The following is a 22048-nucleotide window of genomic DNA, read 5'->3' as shown; positions in this document are numbered from 1 at the left end:
CGGTAGGAGTAAGGGATAAAAAGGCCTGGGGTAAGGGATTTAACCTTTATCTCTTTAACCCGAACCCTTGCCTCATGCCCACTTGCTCCCTGTTCTCTTTATCCCATGACCCCTGCCCCCTGAAAGAGGGCAAGGGAGTCAGGGGTCAGGCGTGGGGGTGGTGAAGGGGCGCGACGTCACAAAGTGGAGGAGGGGCCAGCGTAGCGCAGGCGCACAGCGGCCCGCTGGTGACGCGCGCGGCTCGGGCGCGGGCCCGCCCTTCAATGTGTCCCGCGCGAGCATGAGTGCGCGTACAGCGGCGGCGTCCGGAGATCCCGGGTCAGTGCGAGCGCTCGGCCGGTGCCCGGCTCCCTGCCCCCGTTAGTTCCCCCTCCCCAGGCCATGGAGCAGAGCTGGTTCCCCACTCACCTCAGGGTGACAGTGATCGGGGCCCGACACCTGCGGGCCAAGGGTAAGGACGGTCTCAATGACTGCTACACGGTGATCCGCCTGGGCAGTGACAAGTACATGACCTCGGTACAGAGCGGTACCCTGAGCCCCGAGTGGAAGGAGGAGTGTACCCTGCAGCTGCCCTTGGTCCTGGATAACTCGGACAGATGGACACTGCACCTAACGGTCAAACACAACAACAGCCGCCTTCCCGTCGACGCCTTCCTGGGTCACGTGGCGCTGCCCATCGCCCACCTGTATGAGGACAAGAGCAGGAGGCGGAGCGAGTAAGGACCACACCCCAACCCTCACACCACCCCTACCCCCACCCTCACACCACCCCCCCCCCCCCCATCGCCCACCTGTATGAGGACAAGAGCAGGAGGCGGAACGGGTAAGGACCATACCCCTACCCTCAGACCCCCCCACCCTCACACCACCTCTACCCCCACCTTCACACCCCCCCCCCCCCTGCACCCCTCACACCCCCCCCCCCCCCACCCCTCACACCCCCCCCCCCCCCCCCCATCGCCCAGCTGTACGAGGACAAGAGCAGGCGGCGGAGTGAGTAAGGACCACCCCCCCACCCTCAGACCCCCCACCTTCACACCCCCCCCCCCCCCCCCCCCGCACCCCTCACACCCCCCCCCCCCCCCCCCCACCCCTCACACCCCCCCCCCCCCCCCCCCCCCATCGCCCAGCTGTACGAGGACAAGAGCAGGCAGCGGAGCGAGTAAGGACCACCCTCCCACCCTCTCACCACCCCTACCCCCACCCTCTCACCACCCTCACCCTCCCCCTATCGCCCAGCTGTACGAGGACAAGAGCAGGAGGCAGAGCGAGTAAGGACCACACCCCTAACCCCACCCTCGCACCCCCTGCACCCCTCACATCCCCCCTCGCACCCCTCTCACTCCCCCCATCGCCCAGCTGTATGAGGACAAGAGCAGGAGGTGGAGCGAGTAAGGACCACATCCCTGCACCCCCTCGCCGCCCCCCCCTTGCCCCCCTCACCCTCACCCCTTCTTCCCCCCCCCCCCCCCCCCGTCATGTCACCCCCCCCGTCACCCCCACCCTCACTGTCACCCCCACCGTCACCACCCACCCTCACCTTCACCCCCCCCCTCACCGTCACCCCCACCCCCCCCATCGCCCAGCTGTACGAGGACAAGAGCAAGAGGCGGAGCGAGTAAGGGCCACACCCCTACCCCCACCCTCTCACTCCCACCCTCTCATCCCCCCACCCTCACACCCACCTGCACCACTCACCCCCCACCCTGCACCCCTCACATCCCCCCTGCACCCCCACCCTCACCCCCCACAACCTCACTCCCCTCATCGCCCAGCTGTATGAGGACAAGAGCAGGAGGTGGAGCGAGTAAGGACCACACCCCTACCCTCACCCTGAACCCCCCCCCCCCCTCGCACACCGCTCCCCCCCCCAAGGGTGTTGGTGGAATTGGGCTATGTTGTCAGGAGTGGATAATGAAGCCTTGAGCTGAAGAGGATGGTGGGGGTTAGAGTGTGGGTTGTGGTGGGGAGATGGTGAATGGTATGGAGTTTGGGTTGGGATGGAATCAAGTTTAGGGGGTTTGAAGGGATCGAGTCTAGGTGGGAGCTAAAGTATAGGTTAAGATATCAGAGATGTGTCAGAGTTGGATTAGGTTGTTGGAGATAGGCGATGTTGGGTTGGGGGGGAGCGAAGGCTAGGTAAAGTAGCGGGGTTGGTTGGATGGATAGTGGAAAGAGCAGTTAAATTGTGTAGTTACTCAAGAGTTAGTTGTCTTTTAATCTATTTAGCGTTTTTCTGATTAGCTATCCAGGCACATATGTCAAATCCTTACATGTCTCAACTCTAACCAAAAGTCACAAGTTCTGGTGAAAGTTTTTTTTTGGTAACCTGGTATAGGTTTTGGGGGAAAGACACATTCTAGAGGAGATGGCTACCTTGAGAAAGACTGTGTACTTTAAGAATCAAATTGCAATCTGATTTCTGGTTTGTGCTGCAGGTTGGGCACCTGTGAATTGTCCTTGATGGCACATGCCACCAAACCAAAATATGATGGTGAATGCATCTGTGTGACTGACCATGGGAGGCTGGGAAATCCCTTCTGTTACACTGTAATGTGAGGACCCAAGCAACTCATGCATTGGCCTTAGTGTCTACCTTTCTTCTTTCAGTAATTTCCCTTCTGCATGGTTGCTTATATTTCAAATTTTTTTGTAAAATTCTATGAAGTTCTACGTTATTCAGGACAATATTAATGTTGGCTTCTGTGCCAAAAGAGGTTTCTGCTTTTCAGAGTGAAACTTTTGAGTGTAATTCCCGCATTGTCAGATAGGGTAACAATTGCTGTCAGGGTTCCTGATTGTTAAACTTAGCAACTATAATTTATAGTTTTGGGACAAATTGCTTCATTTTTTGTGATAAATGTTTGATTATTTTAGACCAAGCAATCTTCATCAAATGATCTATTGTAGAATGGAGTTCTAGTTTACAGGGCAGGGTAAAGAATATGAAACATTTCATTTTTATTCATTAGGATAAAGCTGACCCTATATTAGTACAGAGTTTCTTCCTATTGAACAGAGCAGAATAAAGGGTTAAGTTTTGATCACAAAACAGAAATTGCTGGGAAAGCTCAGCAAATCCGGCAGCATCTGGAAAGGAATTAGTTATTGTTTCAGGTCCAGTGATCCTTCCTCATTGGAAGACCCTTCTGTTTAATGATGACTAGAGGAAAGTAGCTGTGACTGAATTTGTAAATTAATCAATCCAATGTACAAGCCCTGAGTTAGGTATATTTTCTACGTCATTATAAATACTATCAGTGAACGGCACTGTATTACAACAAAAGGAGCTGTAGTTATATACAAGGTGGTGTGGAATTTACATTAATATGTTACTGAAAAATCTGTACTTAATATGAACAACTGTCTTTAGTCTTTTTGTTCAAACCAGTTCTGATTAAATGTATTCTGAAATGTTAACATGTCTATTCTCTTTACTGATATGCTGTATATATCAACACATCTTGTTTTTACTTCAAATTTAGTGTTTACATGTATGTTTAAGTGCTTTTATATTCATGGTTTTTGGCACAGTGAAGGTTGGCCTCTGTTAAAACCTTTAGTGGAGCTAGCTTTGAAGCATACTTGCAATAGTGTATTACATTTTAGGCTGCACCTATAAACTGGAGTCCGTGCTCAGAGTTTGCATGACCGGCTCGAGTACAATAATGTGTTATCCGTCTGTAAAGTAGTTATGTTGTTTATAGCATAATAACGTGTATGGTAATAGCACACTTTTTTTTTAAAAAGCATGATGTCACATTATGTAGCTTACTTGTAGTCATTTGAAAAGTATTATCAGTGTTGGTTGTGTGATTTTTAAAAGAATGTCCTGCTGTTTTTCACTATTTTTAGCATAAAGAATTATGGGTAAATTGAGAGGGATTACAGTTCCTGCTCCACCCACCACCTGCCAAATTATACGTTAATACTAAATCCCTTAGCTCATGTCTTGAAAAGTAAAATAAGGTGAATTTTATTAGAAAGGTCATTAATTATTGCCCATCACTAATTTGCCCACATGAAGTTGATGGTAAATTGCCTTTTTGAATCGCTGCCATCCAACTGGTGTAAGACCATGAGAGAGAGGAGCAAAATTAGCCCATTTGACCCATCAAGTCTTCTCCACCATTTGATCATAGCTGCTGTTTCTCAACCCATTCTCCTGCCTTTGCCCCACCCCTTGACCCTTTTACAATCAAAAACTTGTCTATCGCTCTCTCATATATACTCTATGATTTGGCCTCCACAGCCTTCTATGGCAATGAGTTTCTGTGGCTGAAGAAACTCCTCCTCATCTCGGTTCTAAAGGACCATCCCTTCATTCTGAGTTTGTGTTCTCGCTTCCTCCTCTCTGCTACTAGTGGAAGCATCTTAGGTTCACAGAGTTGTACAGCATGGAAACAGACTCTTTGGTCCAATTTATCCATAATGACCAGAAATCTTGTCCCATTTGCCAGCGTTTGGCCCCTAACCCGCTTAAACCCTTCCTGTTCATATACCCATCCAAATGTCTTTTAAATGTGGTTGTACCAGCCTCCACCACTTCCTCTGGCAGCTCATTCCATACACGCACCACCCTCTGCTTGAAAAAGTTGCCCCTTAGGTCCCTTTTAAATCTTTCCCCTCTCACTTTAAATCTATCCCCTATAGTTTTGAACTCCCTCACTCCAGGGAAATGGAGATTGTTCCATCACGCTAGAGTCATCAGTCTTGTGGATGTGTTAAAAGTACAGATTTGAGACAGCCCGGGGAATCCCTTGTGGACTCAACCTACAAGCCTCTCTTGGTTTGTCCTGAAGATTGTACTCCTTGGAAGTCTGGAATAAAAAAAACCTCTTACAGACAGTTTAGTTTAATTTTAGTCATCCCCTTTATTTATTAATAGCATCACTGTTACAACATAACACTGATACCTATAAGCTAAGCTAACTGGGTTCTAATAACACAGGAGAGTAGGATATCACTCTTCAAGGGCCCTGGCAGGCTACTCTGCTGTACTGTCACAAACTAGCTTCCTTTATACAAAAAGTTTACAAAAGCACTGCATGTTCTTAACTGGACAGGTAACAGTGAAGGACAATAATTCGGGAGAGAAGTTAATTGATACCAAGTTTTATTTCAAGGTCAGAGTCAAACACTTAATTTCACAAGGGTGAACTTGCTCAATGACACTGAGGTTTGGGTTCCACCAGGACCATTTGGCTGCTGACCTCAAAAACAGACTCCATGACTCCAGAAGTGAGAGTGACTGTCCTTCACAGCAAGAAGCACTGAGAACTCTAAAGTAAATAGGAACTGGGGGAAACGCCTTTATGAATTTGAGTTCATGGCTTACCCAAATAAGATGGTTCTTATTTTTGCAAGCCAATCTAAGCTCCCAAACATTGGAGTTCCTTAGCGTGGTGCCCTAGATGCAGCACTCCTTAACAGTTTCAATGACCTTCTCTTTATCATATGGTTAGGAGTGCAATGTCACTGATGATTACACTGTTCAGGGCCATTCAAACCCCCCTGTTACTGAAGCAGTCTGTGTCCATATGCAGCCTCACTTTATCACAGTTAGACTTGGGTTGATAAGTGATAAATAACATTCATGTCACACAAATTCCAAGCAATGACCATTTTCAACAGAGGAGAATCTACCTAATTCAACAACATTACTGTCATGGAATGCACGATGATTAACATCATTACAACCGATCAGAAATTGATCTGGTCATACAAATACTATGGTAACAAGTATAGGTCTGAAGATGGACATTCAGTAACTCAATGAATTAGATTGGCTTGCAAAAATAAGAACCATCTTATTTGGGTAAGCCATGAACTCAAATTCATAAAGGCGTTTCCCCCAGTTCCTATTTACTTTAGAGTTCTCAGTGCTTCTTGCTGTGAAGGACAGTCACTCTCACTTCTGGAGTCATGGAGTCTGTTTTTGAGGTCAGCAGCCAAATGGTCCTGGTGGAACCCAAACCTCAGTGTCATTGAGCAAGTTCACCCTTGTGAAATTAAGTGTTTGACTCTGACCTTGAAATAAATGTCAACCAGTCTATAGCCTTAAAACTTGCCCTTAAGCATTTAGACTAAAACATAATGTTGAATTATAGAACACATTTGCTGCACACTAGAAAATAGACAGGCAAGGAGGGTAAGGCAATTAAAGAACATTTGCCTTAACATCAGTGAATCTGTGTAAACAGGACACCGAGTGATAACCATCTTATTTGGGTAAGCCATGAACTCAAATTCATAAAGGCGTTTCCCCCAGTTCCTATTTACTTTAGAGTTCTCAGTGCTTCTTGCTGTGAAGGGCAGTCACTCTCACTTCTGGAGTCATGGAGTCTGTTTTTGAGGTCAGCAGCCAAATGGCCCTGGTGGCACCCAAACCTCAGTGTCATTGAGCAAGTGCTGTTTGAGAGCAACTTCCATCACTTTGATCAAAAGTACCATGATAGTGATGATAAATGCAGTTGGATTTGTCCTGCTTTTTGTGGAGTTCATTCCTGGGCAATTCTCCACATTGTCTAGGCGAAGCTATTGTTGAAACTGTACTGGATCAGCTTGGCTAAATGCACATCTAATTCTGGAGCACATCTTTGGTACAATAGCTGGAATGTTGTCAGAACCCTTGGCCTTTTAAATATCCCTTGCTTTCAGTTGGTTCTTGATTTCACGTTGATTGGATTACAACCAAGAACAAAGAAAATTACAGCACAGAAACAGGTCCTATGGCCCTCCAAACCTGTGCCAATCCAGATCCTCTATCTAAACCTGTCGCTTGTTTACTAAGGGTCTGTATCCTTTTGCTCCCTGCCCATTTATATATCTGTCCAGATACATCTTAAATTATGCTATCGTGACTGCCTCTACCACCTCCGCTGGCAATGTGTTCCAGGCACCCACTACCCTCTGCATAAAGAACTTTCCATGTATATCTCCTTAAACTTTTCCCTTCTCACTTTGAACTTGTGACCCCTAGTAATTGAGTGCCCCACTCTGGTGGGGGCAAGCTTCTTGGTATTCACCTTATAGACCTCAATCAGGTTCTCTCCTCAACCCCCATCTTTCTAATGAAAGTAATCCTAACCTACTCAACCTTTCATCATAACTAGTGCCCTCCATGCCAGGTAACATCATGGTGAACCTCTTCTGCACTCTCTCCAAAGCATCCACAATCTTTTGGTAATGTGACGACCAGAACTGTATGCAGTATTCAAAATGTGGCCGAACCAAAGTCTTACACAACTGTAACATGACCTGCCAACTCTTATGCTCAATATCCTGTCCGATGAAGGAAAGCATGCCATATGCTACCTTGACCATTCTATTGACCTGCATTGCCACCTTCAGGGAACAATGGACTGAACACCCAGATCTGTCTGTACATCAATTTTCTCCAGGACTTTTCAATTTACTGTATAATTTGCTCTTGAATTGCGTCTTCCAAAATGCATCACCTCCCATTTGCCTGGATTGATCTCCATCTGGCATTTCTCTGCCCAGCTCTCTCTCGTCTGTCTATATTCTGCTGTATTCTCTGACAGTCCCCTTCACTATCAGCTACTCCACCAATCTTAGTGTCATCTGCAAACTTGCTAATCAGGCCACCTATATCTTCCTTCAAATATTGTCTAACATATGATTGGCTGAGGATCCTGGGATTGTATTCATTTGAGTTTAGATCTAATAGAAACTTACAAGATAATGCATGGCTTTGAAAGGGTGGATGCTAGGAAGTTGTTTCCATTAGGCAGGGATACTAAGACCTATGGGCACAGCCTTAATATTAGAGGGGGTCAATTTAGAAATGAAATGAGGAGACATTTCTTCAGCCAGTGTGTGGTGGGCCTGTGGAATTCATCACCACGGAGGCTGGAACATTGGGTGTCTTCAAGGCAGAGATTGATAAATTCTTGATCTTGTAGGGAATTAAGGACGAGGGGGTGAGTGCAGGTAAGTGGAATTGAAACACCTATCAGCCATGATTAAATGGTGGCATGGACTCGATCGATCGAATGGCCTTACTTCCACTCCTATGTCTTATGGTCAAACAACAGTGGTCCCAGCACGGATCCCTGTGGAACACCACTGGTCACAGGTCTCCGTTATGAGAAACTCCCTCCACTATACTCTCCCTGTTGCCCAGCCAGTTCTTTATCCATCTAGCTCAAATAGCCTGGTCCTCCAATGACTTCTCCTTCTCCATCAGCCTACCTTATCAAACACCTTACTGAAGTCCATGTATATGTCATCTACAGCCCTTCCCTCATCAATTTTGTCACTTCCTCAAAGAATTCTATTAAGTTGGTAAGACATGACCTTCCCCGCATAAAATCATGTTGCATATCGCTAAGCCCATTTTCTTTCAAATGAGAATAGATCCTATCCTTCAGTATCTTCTCCAGCAGTTTCCCTGCCATTGACGTCAGGCTCACTGTTCCATTATTGCCTGGATTATCTCTGCTCGCCACCTTAAACAAGGGGACAATATTAGCAATTCTTCAGTTATCCAGGACCTCACCTGTGTTCAAGGATGCTGCTTACATTGTTTAAAGACTGGTAGTAGTGCTTTTGGGGTCTTCAGGAGGAGGCAGAGTGGATCATTTAATCAGTACTTTTCGTTCAAATAGTTGCTAGTATTTCATTATTGACATTTGCACTTATGTGCTGTGCTTCATCGACTTTGAGGATGGAGTTGTTTGTGGACCCTTCTGTGAATATTTACTTGTCCACCGCCATTCACAACTGGACGTAGTAGGACTAGAGAGTCATAGTCATAGAGATGTAGAGCATGGAAACAGACCCCTTCAGTCCAACTCAGCCATGACAACCAGATATCCCAACTCCATCTGGTCCCACCTGCCAGCACCCAGCCCATATCCCTCCAATCCCTTCCTATTCATATACCCATCCAAATGTCTTTTAAATGTTGTAATTGTACCAGCCTTCACCACTTTCTCTGGCAGCTCATTCCATACATGTACCACCTCGGTGTGAAAAAGTTGCCCCTTCTGTCTGTTTTATACCTTTCTCCTCTCACCCTAAACCTATGCCCTCTAATTCTAGACTCCCCCCATCCCAGGGAAAATACTTTGTCTATTTATCCTATTCATGCTCGTCATGATTTTATAAACCTTGATAAGATCACCCCTTAGCCTCCAACGTTCAAAGGAAAACAGCCCTAGCCTATTCAACGTCTCCCTATAGCTCAAATACTTCAACCCTGGCAACATTCTTGTAAATCTTTCCTGAATCCTTTCAAGTTTTGCAACATCCTTTTGATAGAAAGGAGACCAGAATTGCATGCAATAGTCCAACAGTGGCCTAACCATTGTCCTGTACAGCCGCAACATGACCTCCCAACTCCTGTACTCAATACTCTGGCCAATAAAGGAAAGCATACCAAACACTGCCTCCACTATCCTATCTACCTGCGACACTACTTTCAAGGAACTATGAACCTGCATTCCAAGGTCTCTTTATTCAGCAACACTCCCTAGGACCTTACCATTAAGTGTATAAGTCCTGCTAAGATTTGTTTCCCAAAATGCAGCACCTCACATTTATCTAAATTAAACTCCATCTGCCACTCCTGAGCCCGTTGGCCTCATTCTAATCTAAGGTAACCTTCGCTGTCCACTACACCTCCAATTTTGGTGTCATCTGCAAACTTATGTACTATACCTCATAAGCTCACACCCAAATCATCTTTGATTTGATATCTTGGTTGTGAGAGCTCTTGGCTTTCTTGCATGCTGCTGTGCTATTTGGCTTGCATGTAATCCTTTGTTGCTGATGGGTATCTTTATTTTTAAGTATGCCTGGTATTGCTTCTGGCATGTTCTTCTGTACTCATTAAACCCAATCTAACAATTAACACCCCTCATACTACTTTTTATAAGGTTTGCTAGTTGTGAGTAAGCCTGTATTATGTATGATTTTCACTGGCAAAATAGTACCAGAGGGGCAGAATTATTATATTACAGGAGGATGCCATTTGCTTCATTTTATCTGCACTGGTGACCATTATCAGCAATTCTCCTAGCGCCCTTCCCTTGTCTTTTCCCCATAATTTTGCATGTTTCATGTTATAATCTTTAACGCATTGATTGAAACTGCCTTACACCACACTCTCGAAGTGTGTCTTGATCATAACTGAGGTGAAAGTTTCTCCTTTGCTATTGCTTCTTTTTACCTTGAATTTGTGCCCTTTCACTTGATCCTGTGAGAATGTCTTTGTGCTTGACCCTGCTGTGCAGATCCCTCACAGTTTTGAGCGCCTCCATCGAATCTTCTTTCAATCTTTCCCAAGAAAAGCAATCCCAGTATCTCCAGTCTATCTATCTTATCCCTGGAGCCATTACTGGATTTGGTTCTGCAGCCTTTCTAAAGTATCCTGCTCAGAACTGAGCACTCTTCCAGTTGAGGACAAACCAGTGTTCTATGCAATTTAACATGACTTCCTTGGGCTTATTAATAAATCAGCTTCTATTAATAAAGCTGTGGATGATGTAAGGTTTGTTAAACACTCTAAGCCTGTGCTGTCACCTTCTGTGACTTGTGTACCTATACTTGGGTTCATTTACTTCTGCACCCCCTTCTGTCTCCATGTTCATTCTACCAAAGTGAATCTCTTCACACTTCTCTGCATTAAATTTCATCTGTCACTCAATCACCCTTTCCTCCAACTTTATGATGCCCCTTTAAAGGGAAGACAGCTGTGGCTCATTTGATAGCATCCTTGCCTCTGAACCACAAAGTATGGTGCCCAAGTTCTATTCGAAGGCTGAAGGTCCATAAAGAGGCTGAAACCTTAATGTACGAAGGAGAGAAGGCTGCAGGTGATGGATTCTCCCATGGCCAGAACTTCCAAGCAAGCATCAAAGCCAACTTGGTTGCTGGCAGGAAAGGGTCATTCCATCATAACTTTCACGCACCTGGATTCTCCAAAGTACTTGATGGCATCCTTGAGACAACTGCAGTGGAGAAGAGGCAATTGTCCACCTTCTGGAATTTGCATTTGCAGAGTGAGTCTGGAAAAGATGCGGCAGTTTCTTTGTCAAACATAATCCTGAGAAAGTCTAAGGTAGATTTCTGTGTAACATAAGGTTTTCCCAGGGACACCCACCGCAATAAACGTCAGCTGCTGATGAAAGACCACAACGAGGTGAAAGATGCTCCGTGGTCAACCTGAAAGTTGCTGGTTCTCCATTATGAAGAGCTCTCCATGAGTTTGTGATGCAAACTGGCACATTTCATGATCTAGGGCTACGTGCCAAGCGATGGCAAGTTTGGCACAGCTACTTCAGAGGGTTAATGGGAAAAGGTCTAAAGATGGTCCACCATAGTACATTGAGGGGCCTCAACCTGTGCAAAATCCACTGGATTGTATGCAGCAAAGAATGTTTGACATGAAATATAAATGTATTTGTAAGTATGTAATTGTAAATATGGTGAAACACCTGAATCCCATGTACTACATTGAAAGAAACAACTATATTATTTTAATTAACATCAATTTTGAACTCTTATATAATGTGCCTTTATAACTTCTATAAATAAAGTATATTTTTGAAAAATGTTTGTTGGTAGAATTTAGCATACAAATGTTTCATCAGACATGTATAAGACTTGTTGTGAAATTGATGTGTGGAATATGGATTTTTATTTTCTTCATGGGATATGGGTGTTGCTGACTAGGCCAGCATTTATTGTCCATCTTGAATTGCCATGGAGAAAGTGACAATGAGCTTCCTTCTTGAGCACAACATTCCTTGGCATGTAGGGAGCCCTCAGTTCAGTTAAGGAATTCCACGGTTTTGACCCAGTGACAATGAAGAAATGTCCAGGTAGGTTCAAGTCAAAACTATGTGCGGCTTCCAGCCTCATTCCTGATGAAGGGCTTTTGGCCAAACCGTCGAATTTTTTTTTCTCTCTCTCTGCTCCTCGGATGCTGCCCGACCTGCTGTGCTTTTCTAGCACCACACTTTCAACTCTAATCTCCAGCATCTGCAGTACTCACATTTGCCTTGAAGTATGGTGTCTTGAGTTTTTAAAAAAATTTAAAGATATTGTAAAAAATGGTGAAATCAAAGTGAAATGGAATAGAAAAGGGAAGGCTAAAGGTTAAGGGAGAAACAGCATTAACAAGAAAACAATCTAAAACTCATTAGCAGTCAGTTAGTCAGCATGTGATTGGAGGCATTGCATCCCTCTTTGAGCTTACCCCTTTCTCTGGAATCTTCTGTATTTGTCATCTGCCTTGAAGCAATTGCGCACTGCTGGCCCAGTGTTGAAGTCAAAGCTGATTTTCTTCAAGTGCGATTTCAGGGTACCTTTGAAATGTGTCTGCTGGCCACCATGCATTCTTCGCCAATTACAAATTGGGTGCAGAGTGTGACTGGGTTTACACCTTTTATAAAATGGATATTAAAATAGTTAGAACTTTGAGGCCTCAGCATTTCTCATTTCACATCTTCTTTGTAGGTGGTATGATCTCCAGTCAAAACCAAACAAAGCGGCAAAGAACAGAGGTCAGCTGCAACTTGCATTTGAGTTCCTACGTAACAACACGACAGCAAGTTCATATGAGTTATTCAAGAGAAGACCTCAATCTGTGTTTGATAAGTTTAAGGACAAAGTAACTTCAATAAAGTATGGAATGACTCATGAAATCTTACCATCTGAAAAGCCCAGCACTGTGAGTAAATAACTAATTATTTTCACCCTGTGATTGTTTCTTCAAGCTGAAGAGAATGGAGTTGGCATTTTAGCATATTTATATTTAAAAGATGTAATGAAATCCTAAAGGGAGTGCAACTTGGAGTGAAATTTGGAGGGAGTCTTCTTGAAAGGCATCTTGTGCGTAGACATCCTAGGAAAATAGCCATTTACTACAGCTATTTTATTTATTTCTCACTGTTGAGCTCTCCTTCAACTACAAAAGCTGAATGAATCATGCTTCCTTACAACTAGGAAGCCTGGTTGGCCTCAACTGGCTACATTTTCAGCAAAATGTTCAGGCTAAAATTTTTTTCCTGACATACAAGGCATTGGATAGTGATCAAAAAATTAGACTGCTTGGTACTTTTCCTTCTTGGCGGTTGGCCAAGCTGTCTTTTACCAGAATTAGATTGTTTCCTCTTGTCAATGGGGTGGTGGGGTCGAGGCTCCCGGTTTTAGAGAGGAGAATGCAGAGTAAGCAAACATAAGTCCAAAAGTAAAGTATTACTGTTAGCAGTCTGTTTCAGCCTAGGCACCTGAGGATACATATTCCATTGAAATTACTAGATTTTACATTGTTCCAGGCAAATGGAAGCTATTCTGGGGCTCCGCTGGCTCCAAGTGTAAGTTGTGATTTTCTTTTTGTTTCTTTATATTTTTCCATTCCAAATTTCTGCAGTTTGTTTGGTGGGGCCAAATAATCCACATCTCCTACATATCTGACAGTGGTGACAAATTTGCTGAAAAAATATGATCTAGAAGATATAATAGTGTTGGGTACTGTGATAATTTCTGGTCTGTATTAGAATTGCACTAGCAACATGGAGTACAAAATGCTTTGGGAAAGGATAGGCTAAAGAACTATTCCGTGTTGTACGTTGAGGCATGAGAGTTTCCACTGAGATTTGAAGTCCTCTCTGAGATGAAACATTGAAGCAGATGATGAATTAATTCCATCAACAATTTTTTTCTTCATTTCTTTTAATCTGGGCACTTTAATATAGACTTGCTGCATGCTTGTGAATGTTTCATTTTGTAATTTGGATTCTGACGCCGGTTTCCACAATGGTCAGCCTTCCCCAAAAGGGCTTGTTTTCTATTGGGAAGGTGAAAACTATGCTTCCGCCTGTAGCAATCTATTTTGTTCGATAACAAAGGAACTGTTATAAATTTATTCACAAATGCCCAACAGTGGTAATGAAATAGAGAGATAGAGACAAATTGAGAAAATATACTGAAATAACAGTGGCAGAATGGTGTATTTGTTTTTTTTTAATGATGATGATAATGCCCACCAAAGGCAAGTATCTCAGTTGAAGGTCTTCATTCAGGGCATGTTGTAAGGGCCATTGGGACCTTGGGGTAAAGGACACTGCTAAGGATTTGTTTGCAATCACTCATCCTTCACTAGCTGTTGAGTATAGGCTAAGCAAGTTATAATCATGGTTCTGCTAATTATTCAAATGAGTGTTTGAGTAAGAGGTAGAACATTCCTGAGTAAGCCTTTTTCAAATGTGGTTAGCACTGCTGCCTCACAGCACCAGGGATCCGGGTTCACTTCCAACTTTGGGTGATTGCCTGGAGCTTGCACATTCTCCCGGTGACCATTTGGGTTTCCTCTCATAGTCCAAAGATGTGCAGGTTAGGTGAATTTGGCCATGTTAAATTATCCCATGGTGTTCAGGGATGTTAGGGGAAATGCGGTGCAGTAAGGTAGGGGAATAGGTCGGTGTGGACTTATTGGACCGAATGGTCTGTTTCCACATTGTAGGGGTTCTGTATTCTATGATTTGAATGTTTGTTCTATTTCGAGCTCTAGTGTGCAGATGTTCAAAAAGCTGTGTAAAGACTGATCCTTTAGTTTTCAGTCATTTGTTGTGGACTAAAATAGGAAAAGAACTGCTTTAAAACATAAAGATTGTTGAATAATTGTACTTTTTAAAGCAAGTAACCTAACATTGTTAAGTACAGGGGACTCCTGATTTACAAGCATCCAACTTAATGATTTGTACTTAAAGATCTGACATTTGAACATTTCCTGTACTTACAAATGGCTACTTTATATCTTCCTGCATGGTCATATAGTTATAGAAATGTACAGCACAAAAACAGACCCTTCGGTCCAACTCATCCATGCCGACCAGATATCCCAAACCAATGTTGTCCCACCTGCCAGCACCCGGCCCATATCCCTCCAAACCTTTCCTATTCATAAATCCATCCAGATGCCTTTTAAATGTTGCAGTTGTATCAGCCTCTACCACTTCCTCTGGCAGCTCATTCCACACACACGCATCACCCTCTCTGTGAAAACGTTGCCCTTTAGGTTTCTTTTATATCTTTCCCCTCTCACCCTAAACCTATGCCTTCTAGTTCTGGACTCACCCACCCCAGGGAAATGACCTTGTCTATTTACCTTATCCATGCCCTTTATGATTTTTATAAACCTCTATAAGGTCACCCCTCAGCCTCCCGCACTCCAGGGAAAACAGCCCCAGCCTATTCAGCGTCTCCCTATAGATCAAATCCTCCAACCCTGGCAACATCCTTGTAAATCTTTTCTGAACCCTTTCAAGTTTGACAGCATCCTTCCAATAGGAAGGGGACCGGAATTGCATGCAATATTCCAAAAGTGGCCTAACCAATGTCCTGTACTGCCACAACATGACCTCCCAACTCCTGTAATCTATACTCTGACCAATAAAGGAAAGCATACCAAAAGCTGCCTTCACTATCCTATCTACCTGCAACTCCACTTTCAAGGAGCTATGAACCTGCATTCCAAGGTCTCTTTGTTCAGCAACACTTCCTAGGATCTTATTATTAAGTATACAAGTCCTGCTAAGATTTGCTTTCCCAAAATGCAGCACCTCACGCTTATCTAAGTTAAACTCCAATTTGGTGTTCAAATTTGCTGACAATCAACTTGTGAATGGACTCTAAAATGGAACCCATCCACCATCCAGGGATTTCTGTTCTGTTTACACAGCTTCTTGTTTAAAGAGTAATGAAACCCTAGTTTGCAGATGAACCGGGATCAAGGGATGTGCACAGATGGAGCTTTTACTGACTACAAGAAGCGGATTTCTCTTTGGACTTCTGACTTGTCATTGATGTCAAAGCTTTCTGCAAAATAAGTGAGGGTGACTCCTAGGTAGCTGAGCAACTTAACAATGTGAATTGTTTCTTCAAAACAATTGGATCTCAGCAACAGCAGGAACGGTCTTGTTTTTATTTGTCTGGTGAAAGGCATCTCAAGCCCAAAGAGAGCCAATTTATTTCCTCTTTCCAGTTGCTGTAAGCTGTGACTTTTATTTGGCAAGTCAAAGACCTTTAAGTGGGAAGCAGTCGCAGTGTATCTCCTACAGTAAGTGAAAGTATCTGTTGAAGGAAGATTGGGACAAGCAGTATTCAGATCTGCACAAGAATCATCTCAGAAAACCCTGTGGACAGGGAATTACTGATGTGCCTTCTCAATCTTTTGCTCCACCCACAATACCCTTTTATTTTCTGTGTGTAGAGAGAGAGTTCATCAAAGTGTGTCACACGGGTGACAGACACACACACACACACTCTCTCTTTATTTTGTCCTTTTTAAAATTGTGGGCTTAAACAAGAGAGCCATTTTAAACCCTATGTTTAAAAGGGTGGCTGAATTCTTAAAAAGCGAGTAACCTGCCACCCATAGTAGATATTGTAAACAACTTTGGGACAAGCAGTAATTGAGGTTTAAGTGGCAGTGATTTGTAGCTGAGGCAGAGTACAGATACAGTTTTTGTTGATTAGTATATGGAACAGTGACCAGTTATCAATGACAGACCCTTTAGTCTGCCACAAGTCTGTGGTTAGTTCTTAGGTAACTGAACAGCTTAGAGCTGGAACAAGTTATAGAGAGAGAGGTGTGTCCAGTTCTGACCCTGATTGGGGGCTGTCTTTCTGTTCTCTGCCATCAACACTTAAACTGGTGCTCTTGATGTTTTCATTATCTTCCCCGCAACAGTTGTCATAAGTCATGAGTTTCAACTGATATATCAGTTTTTATGAGTGAATCAGGCACCTTGTGCTTTTTAGCAAAAAGTGGAAGGGTCTGGTGAAACAGGACTGAAGCAAAAGAGACATAAAGATAATCTCAGTAAAAAGAACTTAGAAACAAGTTAACTGAAGTGTCTTTCCAGTTTCTTTTTTCTCTGTCTATAACCTATTTTATCTTGTCTGTATGTGTGTGACATGAAATTTATAAAGAGATTAGTTTTAATTAATTGTATTGTGTACTGATGGTTTCCAACATTTTTTTATAATAAATAGTGATTCTTGTTCAATTTAAACAGTCAGTGCTTACTATCAATCTGGGTCTGAAAGTTGGATAAATGAGGGAACTTTGCACACTGTGTAAAACCTTTAACCTTTATGACAACTCTGGGAATAACCTGGTTTGATTTTCAGTGTTAATCTGAGCCATAGCAGCGGAGTTAGAGTTTTAACTAAGAGACATGCAACAGTTTTGGCCTCTTTCAGCGTTGTAGTGATTTTATGATTTAATAAATAGTAATTATTGCTAGGTACAGAAACCCTACTGGAACTGATTGTCCTCGTTCCTATAAATATATGTTGACTGTAGACCAGTTTGTCATGTTTTATGTGGGGTATGTGAAAGTGAGAGAGAAAATCTGAAGTAGGATTTATGGGAGGATTGTTTGGTATTTCCCAGCATTCTTGGTTATTGATGTAAATAGCCATGTAATCACAAGCCAAATTCTTTCAGTGGGGTTTCAACAGAAGTGGAAAAAATATAGATCATGGGTTCAACTTTGAAATCCCAAGTTCTGCAAGCAAACCACCATGAAACCTGTATTCTGCTTATCCTGCACATGGTCTGGTGGAACGTATTAGAAGTGTAAAGAAAATCTCCAGAGTAACCTTTATCCAAGTTCCCACTGGCTCAGACAAGAAGCAGTCTAGTATAGGTTTGTAATTGTTTCTGTCTTATCCCTTAATCTCCTACAAGTTAAAATGATATTCTCACCCTTCCCAGTAGAATGCAACAAGTTTGAGGGACTGAAGCGCTAGTGAAGCGCTCTCTTTCGTCCAAATCCCAGTTGTCTATAATCACTGACATAGACCTTCTCCCAATTTGCAAGGATGAGTTCATTTCACTAATCAGAGCCAATGCTTCGGATTGCTCTGTACCTGTACTTATTCAGCAATATTTTAAGATTGGGGGAAATAAGCAGATTCTGACATTTTTGAATTAATTTACTATTTTTGTCTTTTCTCTCCTCCTAGCCCACCTCAGTTTAACCTTATTATTCCTGAAGATCATTAATTGAACTAGATATTGTCTCAGTTTCAGTGACTCACTTTGGGTGGCTGCATATTTGTTCATGGAGGGTGTTGGTCTCAAAATCTAACATTCTCAAGTTAATTTTCCAGCAGGGAACATTACATACCGTCAGAATAAATAACCCTGAAGAGTTTTCCTCTTGCTAGCCCACAGATGTGAGACCAACTGCATCCCCCCATTATCTTCTCAGCTTAGATCAGAGAAGTATGGACGGACCCAAATTAAACCTTAGACCTTCGCGATTGTGTAGGAAAGCTATGTACTGCTATTTGCAGCTGGGCCAAGAAACAGGAGAGTGGGTATTTGGGTAACTTTTTAAGTTACCACCGATAAACTATTCATTACACTCGACAGGAGCTGAATAATATAATCTTGACAATAGAAGGTCACATGATGAAATACAACATTGAAAAGTATTTAGTCAATTTGTTAGCTTCTAAGATTCTAAGCTAATCTTGGTGTTTCATTGAATAGAGCCTCAAGCATCACAAAAATGGAAAAATGTCGAAATCTCTCAGTTACGGTAAGGAACCAAATTCAATTCAATTTATAGTTCACTTGTTTGATCGTATTGGACAATGTTCCTCAAAGGAAAGTCCACATTTTTAGCGTGAACCTAAAGGTAAGACTTTGCTTCTCCCAAACATTTCAGGTCAGTTTCCTAAATAACTCATTGTTCCATTGTGTGAGCCTAACATTGGCCACTAAATTTGGCTTTACACAAGCCTGCACAGTGCTCATAGATTTCTATCGTTGATGATATTGCTTATTGTGGATTGTTCTGTTAATCTTTTCTCTGGCAGATCTACTTTAATATTTAAATAAGACTTTTAATGCATTCCCTCATTTACAATGTGGACTACGTTACATACTGAACTACTCCCTCTCATTTTGAGCCCAAGGGGAAAGCTTGATTTTAAAAGAAGTACTTGTAGAGGTACATTAGTTGCTGAATGAATATTATCCCGACTTTTGGTTATTACAGTTGGTTTACACTCTGCTATTTCTGAGACTTAGCTTGCAGTCAGAACACGTATGGGAATGATATTCAGAAAATTATCTGGGAACTCTGTCATTAAAACATTAATAAAAGTGCAAGTAGATTGCTAAAAATATGCAAATACAAACTTCAATCACAACTCTGAGAAGTATACTGTTTGACTATATTCATTGGGTTAGCTCTGTTGACTTGATGGCTGGTTTGTGATGTAGATTGATGCCAACAATGTGCATTCACTCCCCATGCCAGCTGAGTTTACTGTGACGGACTCTCCATCTCAGCCTCATCCTCACCTGAGATGTAGTGACCCTTGGGTTAAACCACTGCTGGTTGTCTCTCTCAAATGAAAGAGTATCTCCATGGTTCAGTAGGACGATGGTGACTTCACCCCCATCGTAGTAGTTCATGATTGAAGTGACACAAATTTAAAGATTATATTCCAGGGAGGGAGTAACCATGACAGCTTAATAACGACCATTATCACAGCAACCATATCGACCTGCTGGGGCATGTAATCCCCACTCCACCAAAAAAAAGGTTGTCATTGTAATTGTCTAGATTCTCATTCATCAAGTCACATAAATGTGCATTTGCTACAAGGAAACCTACAGCATTGCAATAACTTCCTGTCACCTTTTTATGCTGCAGTATCAGTCATTCTGCTCTCCAACCAAATACCAACAGTGACTGATGTACTAATTAGAATGGCTGAAATGTTCTCACTGAGCAATGACAGTACTTTGCATAAATTTAGCACATTACTGTAGTTTTAAAATAGGAAGATCATTGGCACTCATATGCATTTCCTAAGTAACATGTTCCTGTTCTTTTTTTGCTATCACTCATCGATAACTGTACTTTAATTCATTTGATGATACATTCTCAAACTAATTGAACGTTTAGGGCATGTAATTGTTTTTTATCTTTGCAAATGTTGAAAAGGATGCTTTTAAGTAATCTCTTTGTCGACTATTGACAGTGTTTGCAGGTTGCTATTCAAGGCTGACAATGACGGCGAAAAGCCAAATGTTAGAAGGCTAGGTCCAAAGTATAGCTGTTTGTAGAGCATTCCAGAATACTGACCATTATGCTTGCCTCTTCAGAGGCACTCGCCTCCTAAGCATATCTGTCTTTTTGGAAACTGCACATTTAGATTCCCCAATTGGATTGCCACGTCTGCAATAGTACCACAATTGCTGTAATCGAAGTAGCAAATAACCTCAAATAGAAATTTGTTGAGGACCTGCACACTGGCTGGAGAACCAGAGGGTGCCCAAAATCGCATTTCTATGAGAGGTACAATACTCTTTCTGTGCAGTCTGACACTTAATTGGGCAGTGTCAGATCTCTCAGTCACATTCCCAGCAGAACAGAAATTCCAACCTTGAGTTGCTGGACAATCCAAAACAACTTCTGTGTCTCCCCTGTCAAGCCCCTTTTAGAATCTTGTAGGTTATAATGAGAGCAACTGTTGTTCTTAACTTGGATTAGTTATATTCAGCTTCTCATAGGCCAGCCCCTCAACTCAACAAACAATCTAGTAAAACTTTGCTGTATCATCTCAGAAGTCAGCATGTTTTTCTTAATGGCTGGAATTTTAAGAAATTGGGGCAGACAAGTGAAGGTGCGAGGCTGCTATGAAATTTGGTCTCAAGCCTACCGCAGTTCTACCTAATATGGGGATGGCATGGAATAGCCTGCTAATGGGAGCCATTTGAAAGCTCTTAATGATTGATTGGAGTAAAACTTGCTTATTCTTGTACTCCAATCCATGTGCAATAAAGATCAATACATCATTTATCTTACCAATTACTTCCTGTACCTGCATGCTGGCTTTCTCTCTTGTGTGCATGCACCCAACGCCCTCTGAACATCATTTATAAATTCACACATTTAAAAGTTTGATCTAGCTACTGAAGTGAATGCCCTAAAACCTCTCCACATTATACTCTGTCACCCTGATGTCCAATCACTTAACCTATCTCTATCTCTTGTAGCTTCCCTGTCATACTCACAGCTTGCATTTCCACCTGGTTCTGTATTGTTTGCAACCATTACGCAGACAGACTGAGTAATATCTAATACATTGATATAGATTGTAAGAAGCAGAGGCTCCTGCACTGAGCCTTGACTTTCAATAGTCATTGCCTGCAAACTTGAAAATGCTGTTTGGTCCCTATTCTTTACTTCCTGTCAGTGCACCATTTAAAGGTATATTTTGTAACATTTTTCTGAAGTCAATTGCCTTAAATTTTCCTATATTGAACAAAACTGTGGCAAATTAATTTTTGTTAAATTTATCAATTGAGTTAATCTAGAAATGTCTCTGCAACTTTGTTTCCATCTGCACTGGTTACAAAACCATTTATTGTTGTCATTGCCAGATTTTGCTGTGACGTTCTATCCCACCATCCAACTCCATAATAAATATGGTCAGTAGTTGAGCTCTGCTCCAAGTCTTTCTGGGAAATGACTAGTCACATTCTGCAATTTAGAATGGGTGGCACAGTGGTTAGCACTTTGTCTCACAGCGCCAGAGACCCGGGTTCAATTCCCGCCTCAGGCGACTGACTGTGTGGAGTTTGCACATTCTCCCCGTGTCTGCGTGGGTTTCCTCCGGGTGCTCCGGTTTCCTCCCACAGTCCAAAGGTGAATTGGCCATGCTAATTTGCCCGTAGTGTTATGTAAGGGGTAAATGTAGGGGTATGGGTGGGTTGCGCTTCGGCAGGTCGGTGTGGACTTGTTGGGCCGAAGGGCCTGTTTCCACGCTGTAATGTAATGTAATCTAATCTAATACCTGCATTATAATCACTAATTTGCTCAACTAATTTTCTAATCAAATCAATAATTTGTTTACAATCCCATGATTGCAAATAGCCAGTTATGAAGGAATCTAATACTCAAACATTTTCATCTGTGGCCTCTTAGACAAGGCAAAAATCTGTGGACCATTTAACAGTTGTCACCACCCAATTTCACTT

The 22048-nt window shown here is 42.7% G+C and overlaps 1 protein-coding gene across 1 annotated transcript in view; it reads left to right on the top strand.

The window, feature by feature from the left end:
- Positions 1–277: 277 nt before the first annotated feature.
- Positions 278–22048, top strand: part of LOC140492266 (rab11 family-interacting protein 2-like) — a 32522-nt gene continuing 10751 nt past the window's right edge. Inside the window, exons 1-3 of the mRNA XM_072591201.1 lie at positions 278–716; positions 12490–12703; positions 18542–18590. Coding sequence (XP_072447302.1) covers positions 382–716; positions 12490–12703; positions 18542–18590 — 598 coding nt within the window. The 5' untranslated portion in view covers positions 278–381. The remainder of the gene's footprint in view (positions 717–12489; positions 12704–18541; positions 18591–22048) is intronic.

Source organism: Chiloscyllium punctatum, chromosome 20, assembly GCF_047496795.1.
Source record: "Chiloscyllium punctatum isolate Juve2018m chromosome 20, sChiPun1.3, whole genome shotgun sequence".
Lineage (NCBI taxonomy): Eukaryota > Metazoa > Chordata > Chondrichthyes > Orectolobiformes > Hemiscylliidae > Chiloscyllium > Chiloscyllium punctatum.
The sequence above is the reverse complement of the archived record's forward strand: the minus strand, read 5'-3'. Positions and strand labels throughout refer to the sequence as shown.